This window comes from Vidua chalybeata, chromosome 2, assembly GCF_026979565.1.
Source record: "Vidua chalybeata isolate OUT-0048 chromosome 2, bVidCha1 merged haplotype, whole genome shotgun sequence".
Lineage (NCBI taxonomy): Eukaryota > Metazoa > Chordata > Aves > Passeriformes > Viduidae > Vidua > Vidua chalybeata.
The window spans coordinates 79,603,002-79,623,392 of record NC_071531.1 but is presented as its reverse complement, the minus strand read 5'-3'; the positions used below and the strand labels follow the sequence as shown (position 1 = coordinate 79,623,392).

Here is a 20,391-nt window from a genome sequence, read left to right as displayed (position 1 = left end):
TTGCTCTGCAGTGTGTTCTCTTCTGCATGGACTGTGTCATTTATCCAGAAATATATTAAAGCATATTAAAAAATACACATGCAGACAGCAACATTAATGGAAGAATAAGCTGGAGAGTGTCCCTCTAGCAAAGCAGACGTGAACTTCATAAGAGGAATGCAGATACAGAAGCAGTGTTAATCTTAAAATGAAATTGAACATGAATCTTACCACCATTTTGGGGGGTAATCAGAGCACTGTTTTTTCAGGTGCTCTGAAAAGGTGCAGGGACCTGCGTTCTTCAGTAAATATATAATTACAACATGAAGAAATACAGATTATATACATTATATAACTATACACATAGTAAAAACATTATACGTACAATATACTGTGTATATAACTTTCACATTGGGAATTTATGGATTATATGCGGCTTGAAATGCCTAACTAAACTAACAACGGTTGTTCACACGCCTGGACTGTAAAGTTCTTTGAAGATGCTCCTTAAGCACTAACAGCTCCTCCGAGTCGCTTTGCTCCGCCGCCCGGCTCCGTGTCCCGCTAAGGTCCCGTATCCTTGTCCCGGGTCCCCAGGCGCTGCAGCGCCCACCCGACGCCCTTTATCGCGGCTCACGGGGACAGTGCGGACACAGAGGGCCGAGCACCGCAACGCCGCGGCCGGGCAGCCCCGCTTCACCGCCGGGGCCCGGGGCGGGCGTGCCGCTGTCCCCGGCGGGGGCGGGCCCGGGCCGGCTCCCCCTCCCCGGCGCCGCCGGCTGAGCCTTAACAGGTAACGGAGGAGGGGCGGCCGCCGCGGGGTTGCGGCGGGATCTCCTTCCTGGGTTTCCTTTCGCTTCGGCGGGTGCGCCGCGCCAGGCTCACCTGGGCAGGGCACGCCTGGGCCGGGCCGGGCCGCGCCCGCCCAGCCCCGCCGGGCTCGCTCTCGCCGCAGCAGCGGCGATGGTGCCGGCGTGCGGCGGGGTCTGCGCCCGCCGCCTGCTGCGGATGGTGGGGGCCGGCCGGGGCCCGCTCCTGCTCGCCGTCACCCGGGCCCGCAGCAGCCAGGCAGGGTGCACCGCCCCGGCCGGCCCCGGCCGCGCCCTGGCCGTCAAGAAGCGAGGCTACGACATCACCAGGAACCCCCACCTCAACAAGGTGGGTGCCTTGGCGGGGGTGTTGCAGGGGCGTGCGCGGCCCGGGCCTCGGGGAGGGCGGCGGACGTGGGGAAGGCCTGGATCGCAGGTGTCCCGGTTGGTGGGGGCTGTGGCAGCGTCACCCGTGACCGTCCCCCGGGAGCGGCTCCGCTCCCAAAGGGGTGAAATGCTGGGAAGGGGGGGCGGCCGTGGGTTGACCTGAACAGAGCACGGGATGTGCGATGGGTGTGCCGCGGCTGGCTCGGGACTGCGGTCTCCTGTGGAGTCGGGCATCTCACCTGCCTCCCCTCTGACCGCTGTCCTGCTGCCGCAGTGGCACTGGCAGAGCCTGGGTAGGGCAGGCTTGCCCTGCCAGTTCCTTACCTAGGAACTGAAGCTGTTTGCCTGAAAGCACAAAAAATTGGGATGGAGAAAATACAACTTCTCTTTAAAGTCCAATACCAAAATCTGAGTTATTTATATATAGTTTTACACCTGGCCGTGAAATGGGTCATTTACTCCTTCATGACAAAACAAGCCTATGTGTCTGTTCTTGTTTTCAGTCTTCCTTTCATAGCGTATCCATAGCTGTGTGTGCTCCACTACTAAAGCAGCATATCACCAGGCTGAAGATGTATTTATCCTCAATACTGTGGAAACATTAATACAGTTATAATAAGAAGAATTTTAAAAAATGCTTTTGGAGAAAGTTTTTAGCAAAGTCTACAAAGCATGTGAAGTGAGACCCCATAACTTAACTCTACACTGCTTTTCATAATTTGAAGGGAAAAAAATAATCTGGGTGCCAATATGGAGATCAAATATGTCAGACTCAACAATGTTGGGTTCTACTTTCTTGTGTTAATATTACTAGAAATAAATACAAGTGCATTATTTAACTAAGATGAGCAGGTATTAAACATGGTATTAAAATTGATTGATTGTTTGATTGATTGGGCTGTGACTATTTGTCATATGCTTGGTACACAGTTACCCAGTCCATGAGCCTCCTATGTCATCTTCCAGACTGGGGACCCTTTGGATGACCACTTTTGCTCTGTGTAGGATGCTGTACATTGAGCTGCATCTTCTGGTACTATTTCAGCATCCACAGAGATGAATCCCAAAGGACCAAGGCATGTGATGACACTGAATATTACTGAATATGCAACAACTTTGTAGGCAGTCTGGTTTGAATCATTATATAGTGCCTGTCTGTAAGGCTGAAGAGAAAAGGTACTGCCAACTAGGTCATAAATAACAGTAATTTGTTGGTATTGAGAAGTTTTGATGGGTGCTTCATGATAGTTACAAAATGTGACATAGCTAATGTTTCTTGTTTTCTTGCATATATTGATTTGAACTAAAAAATTAATACTTTGACCTTTCCCCTATGTAATGCAATAATAAGACACAAACATTTGAATCTGGCTGATGCAAGAGTAGATTTTTAATGTCCTGTTTTATAATTTTCAGAACCGAGGCTTTTCTTGAGTGTTTTCCCTTCTCCCAGTGAAATAAAGTATTTTTCTTGACATTTAAATGGAATTTTTGTCCATGTGGAGAGAAGGGTAGAAAATTGTTCCTGTGAGAGGAAAAATGTACTGTAGTGTGCCGTGTTTAATTGGCCATGAGAAGTCTCCCAGCTGGTTTCCAGCCTGTGTGTTTGCTGTTTGTTACATTTCTCAGTCAGTGCAGACCTTACAGTCACTGAGATAATCATCTGCAGAGCATCCCGGTCAAGACAGAGATGGCTTACATCTGTGGTAAGAGATAAGGGCTGCCTGTGTATGCACCTAGGTAACCCATCATTACTAAACACTCAAGACCTATTTCCAGACTTTTCTAAACAGGCTTCCATTTCTCTGTGGCTCTTAGCAGTCCATTGTAGCCTTTGAAGAATTTCCTGTGTTCAGCTGAAATGGTGTTTTTCAGGCAGTTCTTGTGTTGTCAGCGTGGGATTGGTGGCCCTCTGTTGTGCTGCAGCGGTGTAAATCGAAATTAGGGATCCCTAATTTAGGTAGGTTTCCAGCTGTTTATTCTCCTCACATTGCAATTGCTCTTTACCCCTTTGGTAGCTAAATGCAGGCATGGGGTTATTGCCGTTTTTCTGCGGTGGATCTCACTTTAATCTAAATTTTCAACTGATTGCAAGCAGCTCTGCAGGGAATAGTCCTTACATCTCTCCAAGAACCTCTGAAAAAATGTTCAGAAGTGAGACTTTATGCAGCATTTTGCTGCTTTATTCAATACCCTGGGTGTTTTATAGCTTTTGGATGAAGTTTAAGCTGTCAGTCTGAAGCTGTGAAGTGTGTGGTATTTATTCAGTGAAGAACCCTGTCCCTTCAGCAGAATTGCAGACAGATTTACAGTCTGAGGTTATTGATCCAAGTTTTTGCTTGCTTACTAGGTTGAAGGTGCTTTGAAGAAGAAGCAGACTCAAAATCCGCTGCTGGCAGGTCCTCTGTAATATCCTAAATATTAGTAAAAGTAAAAGCAGGCTGTCCTCTGAGAAGTTCCCCTGGTTTCCAAAGCTGCATGAGAAGAAGAAGAAAAATAAATCCAAAAACTAATTGTGAATTTAATAAATTTGCAGTTGTTTCTTCCCTTTGGTCTTTGTTTACTGTGTACTACATTTCTTACTACTGTGATATTCAAATACTGTTCTTCCTTGTGTTGTGAAGTGTGACAGTCCATGTTTAATCCAAGGACAGGACTTGGGAAACATCAGCATTCTTGTGAGAGGTACTTACAGTTTTAAAAGGCAATAGTAGTTGTTCTTATTTGACTGAAGAGTCTCAGAAATAACAAGAGGGTGAAGAACTTGTCACATGTTTTTATGAAGTGCCTCATGAAGAAGTTCTTTTCCAGACCTTGAATGCTGCAAAATCGGAAAACTTAGAAATGTTAACAATGTCAGATAACCACAGAGCACTGGTAAGAATATTCTGTGGTGATCCAATTAAAATTGGACTTGCTGAGAAATAAGTCTGTTCTACTGTGGGGCCTCAGCCTTGTAAAAAGCTAATTCAGTGCTCAGACCCTGAGAGGAAAGATGGGGCTTCCCTTACCCACTACCTTGTTTATCAAAGCCGCCAAGTGTTTGGTGCGGTCAAGTCCATGTAGTTTTCTCTGTGACATGGCTGTCAGTTCTTAAGGTTTGTGCAGTTCTGTTCATCTCAGATATGCCTTTTATGATTCCCAGTTTTTCCAGGGACTCTGTCAAATTCATAGGCCTTTTCTGTATTTGAGCAAACACAGGCTGAGCTGGACAATTCCCAGTTTGACCACACACCTGCTGGGACTCAAAAATCTTATGACCAAAATTGACTGTAACTTTGTTCATGACATCTGACTGGAAGGTTGATGACACTTCTTGCATTTTTCTGGAAGTTCGAATTTTGAGATAAATCATGCCTGCTTGGACATCTGCCATCACAAACAGATGCAGCACTGGAGGTCACTGTTTTCAGAGTGGCAGGATATTGCCCTATTTGAAGGGTTAAGATAATCCATTAAACTTTCCTGCAATTGCAATGCAGAGATCTGACTTTGTGGTCTCTGAATACATCTGGATAATACTCTCTACTCTTCTGATGTGCATGCATGTTCTTCATTGTTTTTCATGGAATGTCATGATGAATTACCAAAAAAAAAAAAAAAAACCAACAAAACAAAATTACTAGTCTGGATCTGTAAGAATCAAACCTTAAAGAACTGCTGCAGGTTTCTGCAGCATTTTTTGAAGGTAATGCTGTATACACTATTAAAATGCAGAAAGGTTGTTTGTCCTTCAGCTTTGCAGGGATTTAAATTGAGCTAACTGAGGTTTCTTTCAACAGTGTCAGTAATTTGCCACTGCAGCTGAGAAACAAATCATGTGATCTTGCACACGACTGCACTTGGCAGCTGTGGTGAAACAGAGCTAAAATTAGGTGGATTTGCAAAATGATTTGATTTTTAAAAAATTAGTAATGAGCACAAGAGCAGTGTGTCTGAAATTAGTTGGCAAGGTCAAATCGAGGCAGAATTCTGTTTTCAAAGTAGTGAATCTCTAAATCCACAAGATTGAGTTCTTACAACTGGAGTTTTTCTTGCAGCCGGAGTTTTCAGCTTTAGGTCTGGATAGACACATAACAACTGAGTGATGCATGGGGCTTTAAGTGCATGCATTCCAGCGTTTGTTAACTTGCCATCTGTTCATGTTTTGCAAAGGAAGAGTATGAAATGGGCAGAGTTTAGAGGTTCCCCTCATATTTTTTCAGGAGCCCGAAACTATTTGAGCAAGGGTTTGTCCAATTTTACACTGGACAAGTTGATTTAGGGAAAAAAAATCCACTGGGGGTTACTTAATACTTTAAAAAAACAGCTGGCTTAGAAAGTCCCCAAACTGAAAATTATGAAAAGATGGGAGAGTGCAGTAGAAGAGTATCCTATTAACCTGTGTTATTTACTCTTCTTAAGGCTTGCGGCTGCTGTGGGAGACAGGATGCTCATGTACGTGAACTGACCTGATGGTACTGTTGGGTTTCTAGGGATATCAAACAAGACACTTTTGTAGCCAAACCCTGCAGCTTTAGACCCAAGTGAAACTATAGCTGAGAGATGGTGTTTTGTCAAATCAGTTTCTGAATACTCTAGAGTAGAAATGTGAGTGAGCTGGAGCACTGTGCATTATGATGAGCCTTCAATGGTGCCTGGAGCAGAGAGGCTCTTCACATGTTTGTGCTTCATTAGTCAAGCCAAGGTGCATTTATCCCCCATGACTTCAATTGGAAACAAACTCCGAGGAGATGAGCTTTGGCCAAATATTTTGGCAAATGTGGTGGTGTTCTGGAAATACGATTGCTCAGATTTGTTTTGGCCATCATCCTGGCATGTGAGCTTTCATTTTTATTTGCTTGGTGTTAGTGTCAATCATATATTTTTCTGAGGCCAGATTGTCTTTTGGCAAGGACGTTTCCTAGTGTTTTGATGCCAAAGAACTTGTTGTTATGGTGTGGTCAGCAGACTGAGCCCAAACTAAATCTGTTGGTGCTTCTGGTATTAGCAGCAGCCTGCAAAAGTCCCTTTGCTCCCCCGGCTTGGATTCCAGTTCATCTCCCTTGTCATAGCCAAACCAAGAAGCCATCTGCCTTCCTGTCTGCTTGCATAACCTCTTGCCAACATTATCACTCTCCCCTTGGAGATGCTGCTAATGCTTTGGGAGTAGCATTCCCATGGAAGAGCTTGGAAGTGCATAGGATATCTGTTGCTGTGAGGGTGAGAGGGGTGTTGATGCAGACTCTGCCTCTGTGCAGTACTAATCCTGTAATATGTTGGTCCTTGTTTTCCCTTCAGTCCTTATAAATGAGATTGAGAGGTCTTGGAAGCATTGGTTGGGCAGCTTTTATAAGTGCTGAGTTTATGCTTGCACTCAGTATAAGATTTTAATAAAAATAAATTGGTTTTGGAACAAAATGCTTCTTTCTGTTTTCTGAAAATGTTGTAAAAATACTTTTAAAACTGTTTTTTAAATTGAGGAAATTCATCAGTTTGGCAGCTGCTTATGTTGCTTTCTTTTTATCATGCTCTTTCTTTTGGAGAAGCCTTAATCCTTACATCAGGCATGTTTTGGTAAGGCAGAGCCAAGAATGAATGTAGCTCTGGTTTCATAGGTTGGACTAAGCTTTTCTGGCACTTGAATAAATTTTGCACTTAAGTAACACAAATTCTTTGGTGAAGAATATGAAAATTGATATTGTTGCACTTAGAATGGATTTAGTGCTGAATATTGCAGCTTGTTCACATTCCTATTCCTTGCACCTAGTGAAATATGGGGTAAGCTACTAGTTGATTACTTTGGAAACACTCTAGATGTTGTCAGGAAGACTGAGCATATTATGTGTCAGTGAACAGTGTGTGCTCCACTGACCTCGGCACACTCCAAGCCTTGTCCTTCATAAGTAGCACGACATACGATGTCACTGATGTCAGAGACTGTGTGCTGCTCTATGATGAGATGAGTCATTGGTGCTCATCAGAATTAGTGGTGATTCACCTGAAAGGCAGTGCTGATCCCCAGGATGAAGTGAAGAGCTTATAGTCTGTGGCTCGGTTTTGTTTTCATTTGGTTTGGACATGCAGTAAGGTACCTGCTAGAGATGGATCTGGTAGCCTTGTGATGCTGTGTGGCAGATTCTGACTCCGGAGTTTTTGATTTTGATGTGTTAGATCTGGCATTTGCTAAACAAAACCAGACCTAGAGCTAATTCCATTTGACTTGATTTTGGATTACAGAATCATGGAATCACTGGATTGGAAAAGACCTACACAGTCATCAAGTCCAACCCATGCCCTAACATCTCAACTAAACCATGGCACCGAGTGCCACATCCAGTCCTTTTTTAAACACATCCAGGGATGGTGACTCCACCACCTCCCCAGGCAGACCTTGATCACTCTTTCTGTAAAAAACTTTTTCTTGATATCCAACCTATAATTATCTTGGTGCAGCTTAAGACTGTGTCCTCTGGTTCTGTCAGTTGCTGCCTGGAGAAAGAGACCAACCCCCACCTGGCTACAACCACCTTTCACAAAGTTGTAGAGTGATAAGGTCACCCCTGAGTCTCCTTTTCTCCAGGCTGAACAACCCCAGCTCCCTCAGTCATTCCTCACAGGGCTTGTGTTCCAAGCCAGCCTCATTGCCCTCCTCTGGACTCCTTTGTTTTTAAGGGCTACTTCCCAAGGCACTCTGAATGAGTCACCTAAACAGGCCAAAGTCTGCCCTCTGGGAGTCCAGTGTAAAAGTCTTGTTGATATTCCTCCTGATTTCACCAAATATCAAGAACTCTGTAATTTCATGATCACTATGCCCCAAGTGGCTTCCAACCACCACATGGCCCACCAGCCCATCTCTATTTGCAAACAGCAGGTCAAATGTAGCCCCTCCCCTGGTGGGCTCACTCACCAGCTGCGACAAAAAGTTGTCCTCCACATGCTCTAAAAACTTCCTAGACTGCCTCTTTTTTTACTGGATTAAGTTCTGCTGATTAAGAGAATGTAAATTGAATTCCTCTTTGCTTCTGTAGGAGCCACCTCCAGAAGAACACTTGGTGTTGTTACTGACCTTCATTCAGAGATCAGAAAGGAAAGGTTGTTCTTTAATGAATAACTGTGCTTTCTTGATATCCTTGCTGAAGGTGGGACAGTTACAAATTTTTATAGTATTTAGGCCCCTCCAGGGCTTTGGGATAGTTTTCTTTTCAGACTTGCTATAAATGATGCTGATCTACCTTCCTGCCCCGCCTCACTTGCCTGGCAGATGGGACATACTGTTCAAACATACCTTTTGGCAGCTCTCCTGTACTTTAGGTGTTTTACTCATTCTTCACTTCAAAGAGAGCCTCTGCCACCACATACCCCCATGCAGGCAGGACTCTGACATTTCTAATAGTGAGCCCCTGGCAGAGGTTGGGCCTCAAGTTTGATAAGGAAGCTGCCAATGCACATGGCTGCTGTAGCTGAAAGCTGGATGCTGCCCTGTGAAGGAGGAGCCTTGCCTCTACCTCTCTCTTAATTAATACTATAGATAGTCTTATTTTGCTGGGGTTTTTTTAGGGTTTTTTTGTTGGTTTGGGTTTTGCTTTTTTTCTTTCTTTTCTTCTGTTACTTATTTTTTTGTCTTTTTCTCTCTGAAATACAGACCTGCTACCAAACCTTGAACAGCCTATTGTAGCACTCACCCAGATAAATTCTTTTGGGACAGACTTAGCTTTAAAGCTGTTGTAAGCAGGTCAGGCAGGCCTTGGTGCTTGGGGGAGAATAAACACTGCTGAAATTCCTTCTCTTTCAATAGAAGGCTTAGCACAACAGCAAACTTGACTACTTTAAGTTTAGAATGTGTTCTAGTGGAGATGATGAGCATGTTTTTAATTTTTTAACCTCCTCTTTGAGGCCCAGGGGTGACACTTGCTATCTGTCTCTCCAGACAATGTGACATTTTGATAAATGACTTCTGTATTGTCAGCCTAATAAAATATCGTTCTTCAAAAAATGTTTTAAATGGCAAAGCTTTTTATAGTTCTGCAGCTGCCAAACACAAAACTAAGATAGGAACTGAGCAACTATGGTTCTGACAAACGTTTTCTGCATATCAACATTTTCTACTTTGCAGGTCTGTGTTGCACATGTATCTTTTTCAACATGTGGACCCATAGAACTGAAACAGATTTTCAGTACCTTTCTCTGTTGTATAAATAAAAAAATATTAGCTCCATACCTGTATGTCTAGCTTAAAAAATGGTAAGTCTATTTTATAGTAAGTCCATATGGATTAGCTGTGTTCAGCCTCATAAAACATGTAGTTAAGACTTCATTGTGTTTCTAAATATTGGAAAATATAGGTTATTTCAAAAGCAACAGTGCTATGTTCTCCTGGACAAGATGTCTTGAACGTTTTCTCTTTGGCTGAGCCAATGCATTTGTCACTTTGCCTAGTGGTTAAATTCATTATGGAAACTATTAAATTCTGTTCAATCTTCATTTTAATGGTTTGATGTAAAACCTGCAGGTGATTTCAGCTATGATTATTTGCATTATTTGTGATTATTATAAATGAGAGAATGGATTTAACTGCCAAATCCTGTTATTTTTTGAAGTGTCCAGATTATTAAGGGTTTCTGTTGTCAAGATGGTCTAAGCAGGTAAGCAGGGCAGAGGCTGGATCAAGAGATAATCTGTTTTATTGTGCCTAATGATTTAGAGGTGGGGGGAAAGGGGAGAAGTCCAGGGATTTTCATGTTTGTAGCCCTTCTTCTAGCAACTCTAATTTTTCGCATCCCCTGCTAGATTACTTGGTCCAATAAAAAAAGAAAGAAAAATCCAACAAAAAAGCCCCAAACAACCCTACCACCACCCAAGCCAAAAAACTTCTCCCTTTTAGCCATTTCCTACCTCACAGGGAATTTGATGTCTTTGTGTTGTCACTTGTGTCTGTAGCTAATTTCTGTGATAAAACAACTGCCTCTGTAAATCAGGTTCCTTGATCACAATTATTGGAGAGTCAAGTCCCTTCTTTCCCCCAGTACTTTATGAAGGCTTCTAGATCTAGCCATTAAATGAGAAAAGTAACAAAAATTGTTTGCTGAAGTGCTAAATCTAACTACTGAGAAAGAAAAAAATCTAAAAATTGTATCTCTCATTGTTTTGGATTTTATCTTTCTATGACAAAACCTCTTTAAAATCTAGCAAAAAAAAAAAAAAAAAAAAAAAAACCTGCTGCAAGAGAAAGTAATTTGCAGTAGTGAAGTGCATGAAGTCTGGATTCCAGCAGACACTACTCTTGTAGGCAAAAGTGTTGTACAATGGTTGCAGAAGTGTGAAAAACACTTGTACTAGAACAACTTAGCAGTTCAGGTGTTTCCTGGGCAAGAGACACAGTCTGTGGGAGAGGATCCCAAAATACTTGAAGTATTCAATGAGGATATTGGGAAAAAGAATTGAAAACTCTTTTCCCCTGATGCCTGGCAGATACAGTGGCTTGATGTACGAAAGCCATGAAAAGCAATGATAGAGGTGACCATGTGCTCCAGGTAGGCAGCTTTACAGAAAACTTTCCAAGTGGAATTGACTGCTGGTCTTAATACCGAGGCTCATTCTGCAGTTTCTGCTACTTTATACTCTCTAGTGAATTGGCTGCCATCGGTGGCTCATGAGTTTGTAAATCATATTCAAACACTGAAATAGATGTTCAAAGGTAAAGATAAAAGAATTTTTTTTTGTCTCAAGTTGTAAGGATTTTCAGTGCACATACCACTGTGACTTGTTGTTCATTGCACACATGCAGCAGATTCCTCTTAGGTTTGGTAACTTGCCCAGGTTGTGATGTGCAGCAGTATTTATTCGAAGGAGATGTGGAACGTGCCTTTCACTCTATGTGCTGATGCCAGCAGCTTTTCCTGGCTGTGTCTAGGGGGGGAAAATGCTTGCAAAAGCAGAGCCCTGCCCGAGCATTGCTCTTTGGTTTCTAAGGGGCAGCGTAGACTTAAGTCATTGGCAGGATTTCTGTTAACTTCAGTCTACTTTACATTGAGCCTTTTTTGAATTTGGGAATAAGCAGCTGCACCATTCAAGATACAAGGTCATTTTCATTACAAACTGTGAAGGTTAAAGGTAGTAGATTGTAAATTTCATCATCTTGCTCTGTTAAAAAATAGTAATTAAAATGAAAGCATGTGTAAAAAATTGTGCTTACTTATTGTTTAAGCCAAAGTCTCAAAGCAAAAATGGAATTTACTAATAATACCAATTTCTACTGATAGATAATCCCATGAAGGCTCCAGCTACTCCCATAGTTGTGTGTCCTAAAAATCAAAAGTGCATGTTAGTGTTCTTTATTTTAGTATGGTCTGCCTAAACTCATTCATCTTCCATAAGAGCTTTGGAGTGACCCGCTCAGTGATGCCTTTCCAATGCCAGAAGCTGTCCGCTGGCATTCAAGCAAGAAGAGCTGGACTTCTTCACAAGACCTGCTGGAGGAAAAAGGAGGGCACTACGTGAGATGCCTTGGAGAGCTTGAAGCTGTCCTGCAGAGTTCTTGTAGGCACAAAGGTGCCTTTGAACTGTGACCTTCCAAATGTCTGCTGGTCAAGGGTAATGGGGTGGGGTTATGAAAGGAGAATGAGTGCGTGACTCATGCTTGCTGAAACTAGGCCACTCTTCCCAGAGGCAAGTAATTGTTTTGTATTTAGCATGTTAACTGTATTTGAAGTTATAAGGTAACAAAGTAATTTCTCATATGAATAGAAAGGAAGTGATGGGAAGGCGCTGGAAAGCAGCAACAAGACTCTGGCTGCTGCTGTAAAATGGGTTTAGTGTTGGCCACTTTCAAAAAGCTCATTACATTTTAAAGATAAGCTTTAATGGAATTGGCAGTGACAGTGAAACTGCAACCGGATCTTGTTGTTTTGTACAAGTGCCTTTCAGGTTTCTCTGCAAGGTCGAATGTCCTATTGACTGGCAGCTGGACTGTTTTCCTTGTAGGAATGTTACTGGTATTTGATGGAGTTGCAAAATGAGTTTCCCACTGAAGCCAAATATAAAAAGTATGAGAGTCCAGCAGTTCACTTCCTGCAAAGCTGGAAACTCTTGTAGCATTTATTAGGATTTCCTGCAGGGAAAGAGGGATATTAATCTTGTTTGACTTACAGAATCATAATATTTGTACTGCAATTTGTAACACAGAGCAAGAAGTTTTCAATTAGTGTTTCCTGAGAAATAGCAAATTCAGTAAAGTAGATGCTTTTAACTTGTTTTGGTTTTGGTTTTTGTTTTCTTTTGTCAGAGAATAACTGTAACATCTTACAGGAGCTTAAATGTGGCACAGTGTTGGAGCAGGGAAGAGCAGTGGTGAACGTGGCTACAGATCTGCTAGGACACAGTGAGCAGCTGGAACCACTCTCAAGTTTTTCTCAGTGTCTGATTGGCACCATGATAATGTACTCTCTGAACTGCAGTACTGTATCAAATGTGCTTGTAGGAGGCATAAGTTGTTGATAAAAGAGTCACCTGGTCAGTTCATCACTGGTGTTAATTTTCCTAGTGTTGGAAAATTTTTCGCAAACTCTGAGCTGATTGCAATGGACACTGATTTAGGGCCCGAACCAAACTGGCTTGAAGTACTGTGAGCCTCTTTTCTTTCAGATTTGTAGTAATTTTATACTATGGAAAGCACTTTATGTCTCTTGAAAAGAGGCTTCAGCCTTTACTTAGGGGAAGCATTGGGTTTTCCTATCCAGGCAGAAGAATGCTGCTAAGAGAGGTGAGGCTGAGGGCTTGGGCTGAGAAGCTGCAAGTATGTGAGAGTTTCCAGATCTGTGGTAGGCATGGTTACTAGACCATCTGGACAAATTTTGTGCATTGTAGATATTCCTCATCTCCATTCTGTATGAGATGGGCCATGTATCTGGGGCTTCTAGGCATCCAGCATCTCCTTCGCATATAGTCTGTGCATATGCAGAGGCTGATTATATTTGGGATGCACTGGATTTACTGTCCACTTGCAGAATAATTCATCATGTGAGTCTGAAGCTCTGAGCCAGCTCCTGGACTTTCAGAAATCACAGGGCAAGAGCCAAAATCCTTACATTTTTCCCCAACAGAAAATCTATGTAGAAACAGAGGGAATGCCTTGAGATACCTGTACAGAAGAGAATAGATCTCAGAGCTCATTCTTTAGGAAGAGCATCTCTATTCGTGTTTGTTAATTCACCTGACAAATGAGAAGTGAAGAGAAAGTATACTAGAAGTTGTAAAGGTACTTGCTTATTGCTCTGCAAATTAAGAAACATCTTAATTAGCTAGAATGCGTCATTTATGTAGAATTTCCTCCAACTTGAGCATAAAATGGAGTTACAGATTACTTTTTCAGTCCAGTGAGGCTGTGATTAGACACATAATCCCCAGCTGTGGCTTCCAGATTTTAGCAAAATATAGAAACTATTGAATTTGAACATCAAGACTTGAAAAAAAAAAAAAACAGAAAAGAAAAAAATGTGACTGAGAGAAATATTTGTGGCTTATTTCTTAATTCTTGGGACTTTCAAGGCATGTATCATTCACTTTCTGCTTTTCATTAATGAGATTTATTCAGGCTGCTGGAGCCCTAACACACTACTGCATTACATCAAACATTTTTGAACTCTGTCCCATTTCTTATCAGTTATGGAGGACAGTTTCTGCATCACTGATATGCATTCAAGAAAGGATCGTGCAGTCATGGGCATCATGTTGTCATAATTTACATTTGGTTTTGGAATACTTCAGTGGGGAGCTGAATTTAGCTTGCCCAAGGTAATATGGGACAATTGTAGGTGAACATGAGTCTCTCAGAATAAATTGCCTCACCGTTCATCCAGCAAACCTGTTTGCTCAGTTGTCTTTTTGTAGCATCTATTATCTGTACCAAAAATGATCTCCACTGCAGCCTGTTAGAAACACACATGATGTATCAACTGCTATATCCCATACATGCCATCAAATATGCATTGTTGTATAAAATGAAAAATATTTTGTGAAATATTTCCCAAAAGCTGTGCACAGAGGAAGTGAGTGCTAATACACAACTGTTACAGGAGGTTATTTTAATTCTGTTTACCAGAGCTCACTTCATTTTTTTTAATTTAGTCACTTAAAATTTCTGGCTTTATATCACAATAGTTCAAAACTTTGAATCACAGTGTGTATAAGTTACAGATACCAATACCTGTAAACTTGAGGTTATTACCTTGTCTGCATAATTAAAATAGACTAAATAATTACACTTAAAGCTAGTAGGCCAGAAAGTGGGCTAGTGGGTGTGATGTGTGGTCCCCCTGTGACTGCTGGTCAAGTATCTGATGAGACAGATGTACCAGTGATTTCTTAGAAATCAAAATATTATTGGCCTGGCTTTCCTCTCATTTTATTTAATGACACCTTCCAGCAAATGTCTAGGACTAGATCCAAAGCAGATTGAATTTTATGGGAAGCAAATGAGTATTTACAGGCCTTTGCAGTGAAGTTATAATCTTACTGGCTTCATATTGTTTAAGAAAGTGCTTTGCTGAACTAGGGCATAGGTTTTTGATTTAGTATCCCACTGCTGTAAGACTCCGGGTGTCTTCTGGCTAACGCCTATCTGAGGAGTGGATTTGTAGGAGCACAGCTGGGTTGTAAACAAATGGTGATGCACTTTGCTCTGCATTCAGAAGGAAGAGAAGCAAAACTACAAGACAATAATCTGTATTTCTGAGTACCAGGCAGACGAAAACCAACTGCAAAACTGAAATGAACTTGCAGGATGAGCTTCAGACAGTTTATGATGTCTCCAGTTGGCATTTGCTGTATTAAATAAATGGGAAGTAAAACACAGTAGTTTTCAATGTATAATCTACATTCAGCTGAGATTACACGGCATTTTTTCACTGAGTCTCTTTCTTTCTTTAATTTGAAAAAGGAAAAGCAGAAGTGTAGTTGATGAATGGAAGAAGAAATCCTGAAGTGGTATGATAGACCCTTGTATTATAGTGGGTTTAGATCCTGGATTTTCTAATGCTAGTGTAAGAGTTTGACTTGTCTTCCCTATGTGCTGTGCAGTAACTGAGCAGTAAGATTAATGTATGATTGGTAAAATAGACACATTAAGGGTGTTTGCAGCTGGGATCTGCCTCCAAGCCATGGAGAGCAAACCTGTCTAAACCATTCTCCCCAAACAGTCAGGCATTAAATTTTGGTTCCCTTTGTCTTACTGTGAAAGAACATACCCTGAGACATTTGCTATTCTGGTTCAGAAATCCCATCTCCCAACTCTCTTGTTCCTGGGTTTGGAAAGTTATGGAAAGCAAAGCAAAGTGTCACAGTAACAAAGATCATAGTGATAAATATATCATATGATAAAATAGAACCCATAGTTATGGCAAACTTGGGCCCCTCTTCTGTATACCAGGCACTTTGCAAGCCAGAAGTCAATGTATTTCTTGGAAAGAAAACAGATCAGCAACATTGTGTAAATGTTTGGAGTTTGATCCTACAGATCCTTAGATACAGTTGGTTACAGTCAGGAAGTGGAATATTACCTCCTTGATCCACTTCAAGGAGGTAAGACTTATAACAGATAGTAGGTTCAGGATTATGCACAGATTCTGAGATTGGATGAGAAAATTCAGTGGTAGAAAGACTGGTGAATAATATGAATGTGGGTGCCTAGGTCTGTGCAAACATTACTCCAAGGCATAGATTTTCAGTAAGGACAAAAATAAACCCAGAATGTTTGCCTCTTGCTGAGTCTTAGCAATGTTGTTCCAACATAAACATAGCTTAGAAGTTGTTGGCTTTTAGGAAAAACAAATTTTTTTAATGTCTCTGAGTTATTCAGGTAACCTCAAGCTTTGCAGAACTCCTTTTTTTTTTTTTTTTTTTTTTTTTTTTTTTTTTTTTTTGTCTGGAGATAAAAAGGCTTATAGAAACATCAGGGCAGCTTTTACACAGAAAGTTTGACTGAGGCCAGCATAATGTAATATAGATAGGTTCCGTATATTTGCATGTAATAGGAAGTGACTTTAAAATGTGCAACTGCAGGGGCATCTCTTTGCATTTAACATAGCTTATAGTCAGCAGTGAGATTGTCATAGATTCAAAATACTCCTAACAGTATGCGATTTGAACAACTTAAATATAGTGTGCATGCTTATCAAAGTAGAATTTTACATTAAATTTGTCTGAAACTGCCCTTTTTTTCCCCCATAAGCAATCACATGCATGTGCCTAGACCATGGTTTTTGGCAGAATCTGGCCTCTTTATTCTAAGTTCTGATTCACTCCTGCTGTTCTCTGAAATACTCCTGATTGTCATGCAGGCCGAGGCATTGCTACTGCCATCTGCAGTGCATCAGCATCTACATCACACTAAAACCACACTGACCTCTCAGCATATGGTGACTTTTTAAGAATGTTCAAAGGCATATCCTTACCTTATGTCCAACAGGGAAATTAAGAGACTGAACGTGTTTTGTCCTGTAACCAATTTGTTATATGAACATCAGCTTCAGCTTGTGTGTTCTGTGGTCTACAAATGATGTGTTTATCTACTTTGTGTTAATCCATATTTTGTATTTTACAACTAAAAACATTTTTCTGAAGCAGTAACAGCTTTGAATGATGTCTCCTAGACGTGTTTGCAAAAGCTGTCTCTTTTAGAGCGCTTCTTTTATTAATACTGTGTGTAGATCGTGAATAGAAATGCTTTGGAAATGCAGATATAACTTCAAATCTGAAGCTGCATTCTGTGGAGAATCTGTAACACTTTTGAGGAAAGTGTGAAACGTTTCATGCTATTAATTATATCACAACCTTATTTTGAATATGACATGTCAGAAAACAATTTTAATGTAACTAAGGGGATTTTATCATCAGGAATACAAGATAAGGAGATGAGAAACAAAATCTCTGCCCTGTAATAAAAGCAAGACCGATAGCAAAAGTGATTATTTGTTTTGCCTGTGCCTATACTGTATTTGGGCTAGTTTGGAGGAGCCCATATCCTGGTTCTGTCTGTCCATTTGTCTTGGTAAGCAGCTCAGCTTCATCTTGTTCATGAAACTAAAACTCTTGCGCAAACCTCTTCAGGAAGAAGTGTATGTGGTCCTATCTGTTGGCATCAGGTTGCTGAAAAATGGATGAGAGAGGGTGTATCTGAGGCTCCCTGTGATCTGCTGCCCCACAGGAGATAGGCATATGCTTCAGTGTACTGTAAGGCACAGACTGTACTTGAGAGCTTTTCTTAGTTGTAGCAGCCTGATTGTCCTGGTAGTGTCCCATGGTGGGTATTTGAGGGTGAACAGGATGGGCAAGCAGTGAAACAGGCCTTGAGCCTGCCATTTTGAAAGACAGAGTACAAGTAGGTGGTGTTCCTGTTTCTGAAATCTTGTATAATTTATATTTTTTTCCAGTTAGTTTACTTTTCTGTATCTTTAAGCAAAAATAATCCTCTCAAAATGACTAAGACAAAATCCTGCTCCTGTACAGTGGGGAGGGAAGGGAGTGGAGTCTGCATAATGCGGTTTATAGGTATAAAGTACCATATAGCTGCAGCACAGTGCACTTTGCCTCCTCATTCTGTGCCAGTAGCTCTCTGAGTTTGCACCACATTAGCACAGAGATAGGTATCTTGTGCCATCCCGAAGTCAAGGAGATGATAATTTTTTTAACTTTATCAATATGTCTCAGGAAAGCAAAGATAAAATGGATACATATGCTTCTATCTTGCCTTTGAGGACTTAAACATGTGGTGAGAATTTACAGTCAAGTTTAAGGTTTGCAAGATTTTATCTTCTTCTGGAAACATGATCAGCTACCAAGGAAAGAATAGAGAAACCATTTATTCAATCTGGATACTTTTTACTACAAACAAATTCATTCACTGGATGTAAGCATATTTGCCCACAGTTTGCTTAGCTGTCAGATACATCTAGAAAGACTTCAGGAAAACATCTGATTTAAAATCGAAATTAAGATTTCCCTTAGAAGTACCTCTTTGTCTTCACTGTGCTTCACCAGACATCAGGTTTTGGTGATATGATGGCGTTGAAAGAGGTGTACTATTTTAAAGTGCAGGTATTGCAGATAAGCTCTTGGGGAAATGGTGGCATAAGCTTTTTAAAAGTGATTGGAGGTTTTTGTGTGGGTGATATCCAGAAAGGTTGTAGCTTCACTTCTACAATCAAATGTGATGCATTATCCTTCTCAACATCCAGTAATCTGCCAGCTTTCAACAGTGTTATGATCACTACCAGACTACTTTGGACTACTAATTGATCAGGACAACCTGATGCTCATTTAAAACCACTTTGGGCTACTTTGGCATCTGAACTAGTTTCAATGACATAATTAAATGTTCACATTTATAATCTGATTACAGTTTCTTAATGCAGGCTTTATAGCTCAAGTTCACCCCTGTCTCAGGGGAGCATGTCAGTCAGCACTTCCTGTGAATTGGTCTGCTTTCAGTTTTGTGTTGTACTGGATTCATGCTGATGTAAAAACTCTAGAAACCTCAAATGACGTACATCAGATGTAGGCAGTCTCTGTACTAACAAATTCAGTACATACAGCATAAGCAACCAAAGCCAGCTGCAGGGTCTGCATGCACACTGCTAAAACCTTCATCTGTGTAACAGTGAGTCTCTAGAACTGGGTCTGCTCTGAGACCCATGGCTCTAGGAATCACTGGTCCTATAAATAAGACTGACTGCTAAAGAGGTTTTGCATCTACTGTTACTGAGGAACATCATGGGTTCATAGGTAAAATGCAGTATTGGTAATGACAGCTTTCAATATACATGTATTTAATTATTCTCCTACACTTGTTTTCAAGTGCAATTCTACTTTTGATATAGTAACAATAATAAAATTTAGGTTTTGTTGCCAGTTTTCTTTAAATCTCAAAATACAAACTAGGCTTTAGAGTCTTTCCCTTTTTTAGCCAGGGAGACTTTTAATTGATGATGTCGTTTTAATTTGAGGGGTAGGTGTTGTGTTTATTTGGTTTGATTTGTTGGTTTCTTTTTCTTTCCACATCAGTGATGACCCCAGGTTTTCATTTCTTTTGTTCCATTCTTTCTGCTTAGAGACATAAGTCCCCATGTGAAGAACTTCTGGATAGAAGTAGAATTTCTTTTTGAAGTGGTATCTAATTTTATTTTTAGTCTTAAAATACAAAATATGCAAAGCATTTCACATTGCCTTACTGTTCTTGATCATGTAACTCAGTTGTGATGTTATTTCTGTTTATTTGCTTTGGAATAAGGTATGAAAGTGATGAATTTTATATGTGTGTGTGTGTGTGTGTGTGTGTGGTGTCATCTTGCTTTAATGGGACTTACAAAGTTGTGGCTAAAAGCGTAGACAATCGAAAAGGACACTGACACCTTAGAGTGTCAGTGCAGCTCTGCTTGCCCAGACCTCTCTGCCTGCACCTTTTCAGTGTGAATCCAGTGTGGTCTGTATGACAGCTGCTTGTGGATTTTTATGCTCGTCCATAGCAGAGTCAAAGACATCTTGTGCAGCAAACAGGGATTTTCCACTCACATTTTTAAGAAATTCTTTGAAAATTGTATTTCTTGTGGTCTTCCTTGGTGTTGGTGAATCATGAGGCATTAAACCCACAAATTACAGCTTGGTTAAATGGTCTAGAGTAAACAAAAATTTCCAGTATTTGAAGAAGAATTTGTAACCCTGAAAGCTTATCCATTACTTTTTTATCCATGACTGTATTGCATCACCAAGCTAAATGGCAATGATGGGCATATTCCAGGGGCTCATAATTCTGAGACTGAGAATGGCAATGCTTATGGTTAGTGCAGAATGATTAATACATTTTTCTGGCATTTCTAATTTGAAAGCTTTTCATTCCCCCAGGATGGTACTTTTCTCTTGGACTAATTTTTCATTATGATAATTAATATGAAAGCTGAGAAAGCAATTACAGATAATTTTACATAGGAGAATTGACCTTTTTAGTTTTCAAACTTTATTATTTAAAATATTTATTCTCTAATAATGTATTTTAAACCTTGGGTTCTTAATTGATTTGCATGAAGAGTTTATGGTATTTTGCTTGTTGCTTCTCACCTAAGTTCGGTAGCTGTTTTAGAGAGGAATGAAGAATTAGAGCCCATGTACAAGGTCTGTTTTCTGAAACAGAGTTGCTTAAAGCCTCACAGCTTCTGGTGATTGCCAGTACTCTTGGGGTTTTTTGGCC

The 20,391-nt window shown here is 40.8% G+C and overlaps 1 protein-coding gene and 1 long non-coding RNA gene across 3 annotated transcripts in view; both read left to right on the top strand.

Annotated features, from left to right (window-relative positions):
* Nucleotides 1-470: 470 nt before the first annotated feature.
* ME3 (malic enzyme 3) overlaps nt 471-20,391 on the top strand; it is a 117,302-nt gene continuing 97,381 nt past the window's right edge. The window contains exon 1 of one of the 2 annotated variants that reach the window (XM_053935004.1): nt 471-772. Coding sequence is in view for 1 of the 2 variants with exons in the window: in XM_053935001.1 (XP_053790976.1) it covers nt 943-1,137 (195 nt within the window). In the remaining variant the exon portion in view is untranslated. Of the gene's footprint in view, nt 773-801; nt 1,138-20,391 lie in introns of those variants that run through there. The other variant, XM_053935001.1, reaches the window with a different exon arrangement.
* On the top strand, nt 2,262-3,726 carry LOC128783862 (uncharacterized). The gene is made up of 2 exons (XR_008429251.1): nt 2,262-3,135; nt 3,526-3,726. It is a non-coding gene; the product is annotated as an uncharacterized LOC128783862 (long non-coding RNA).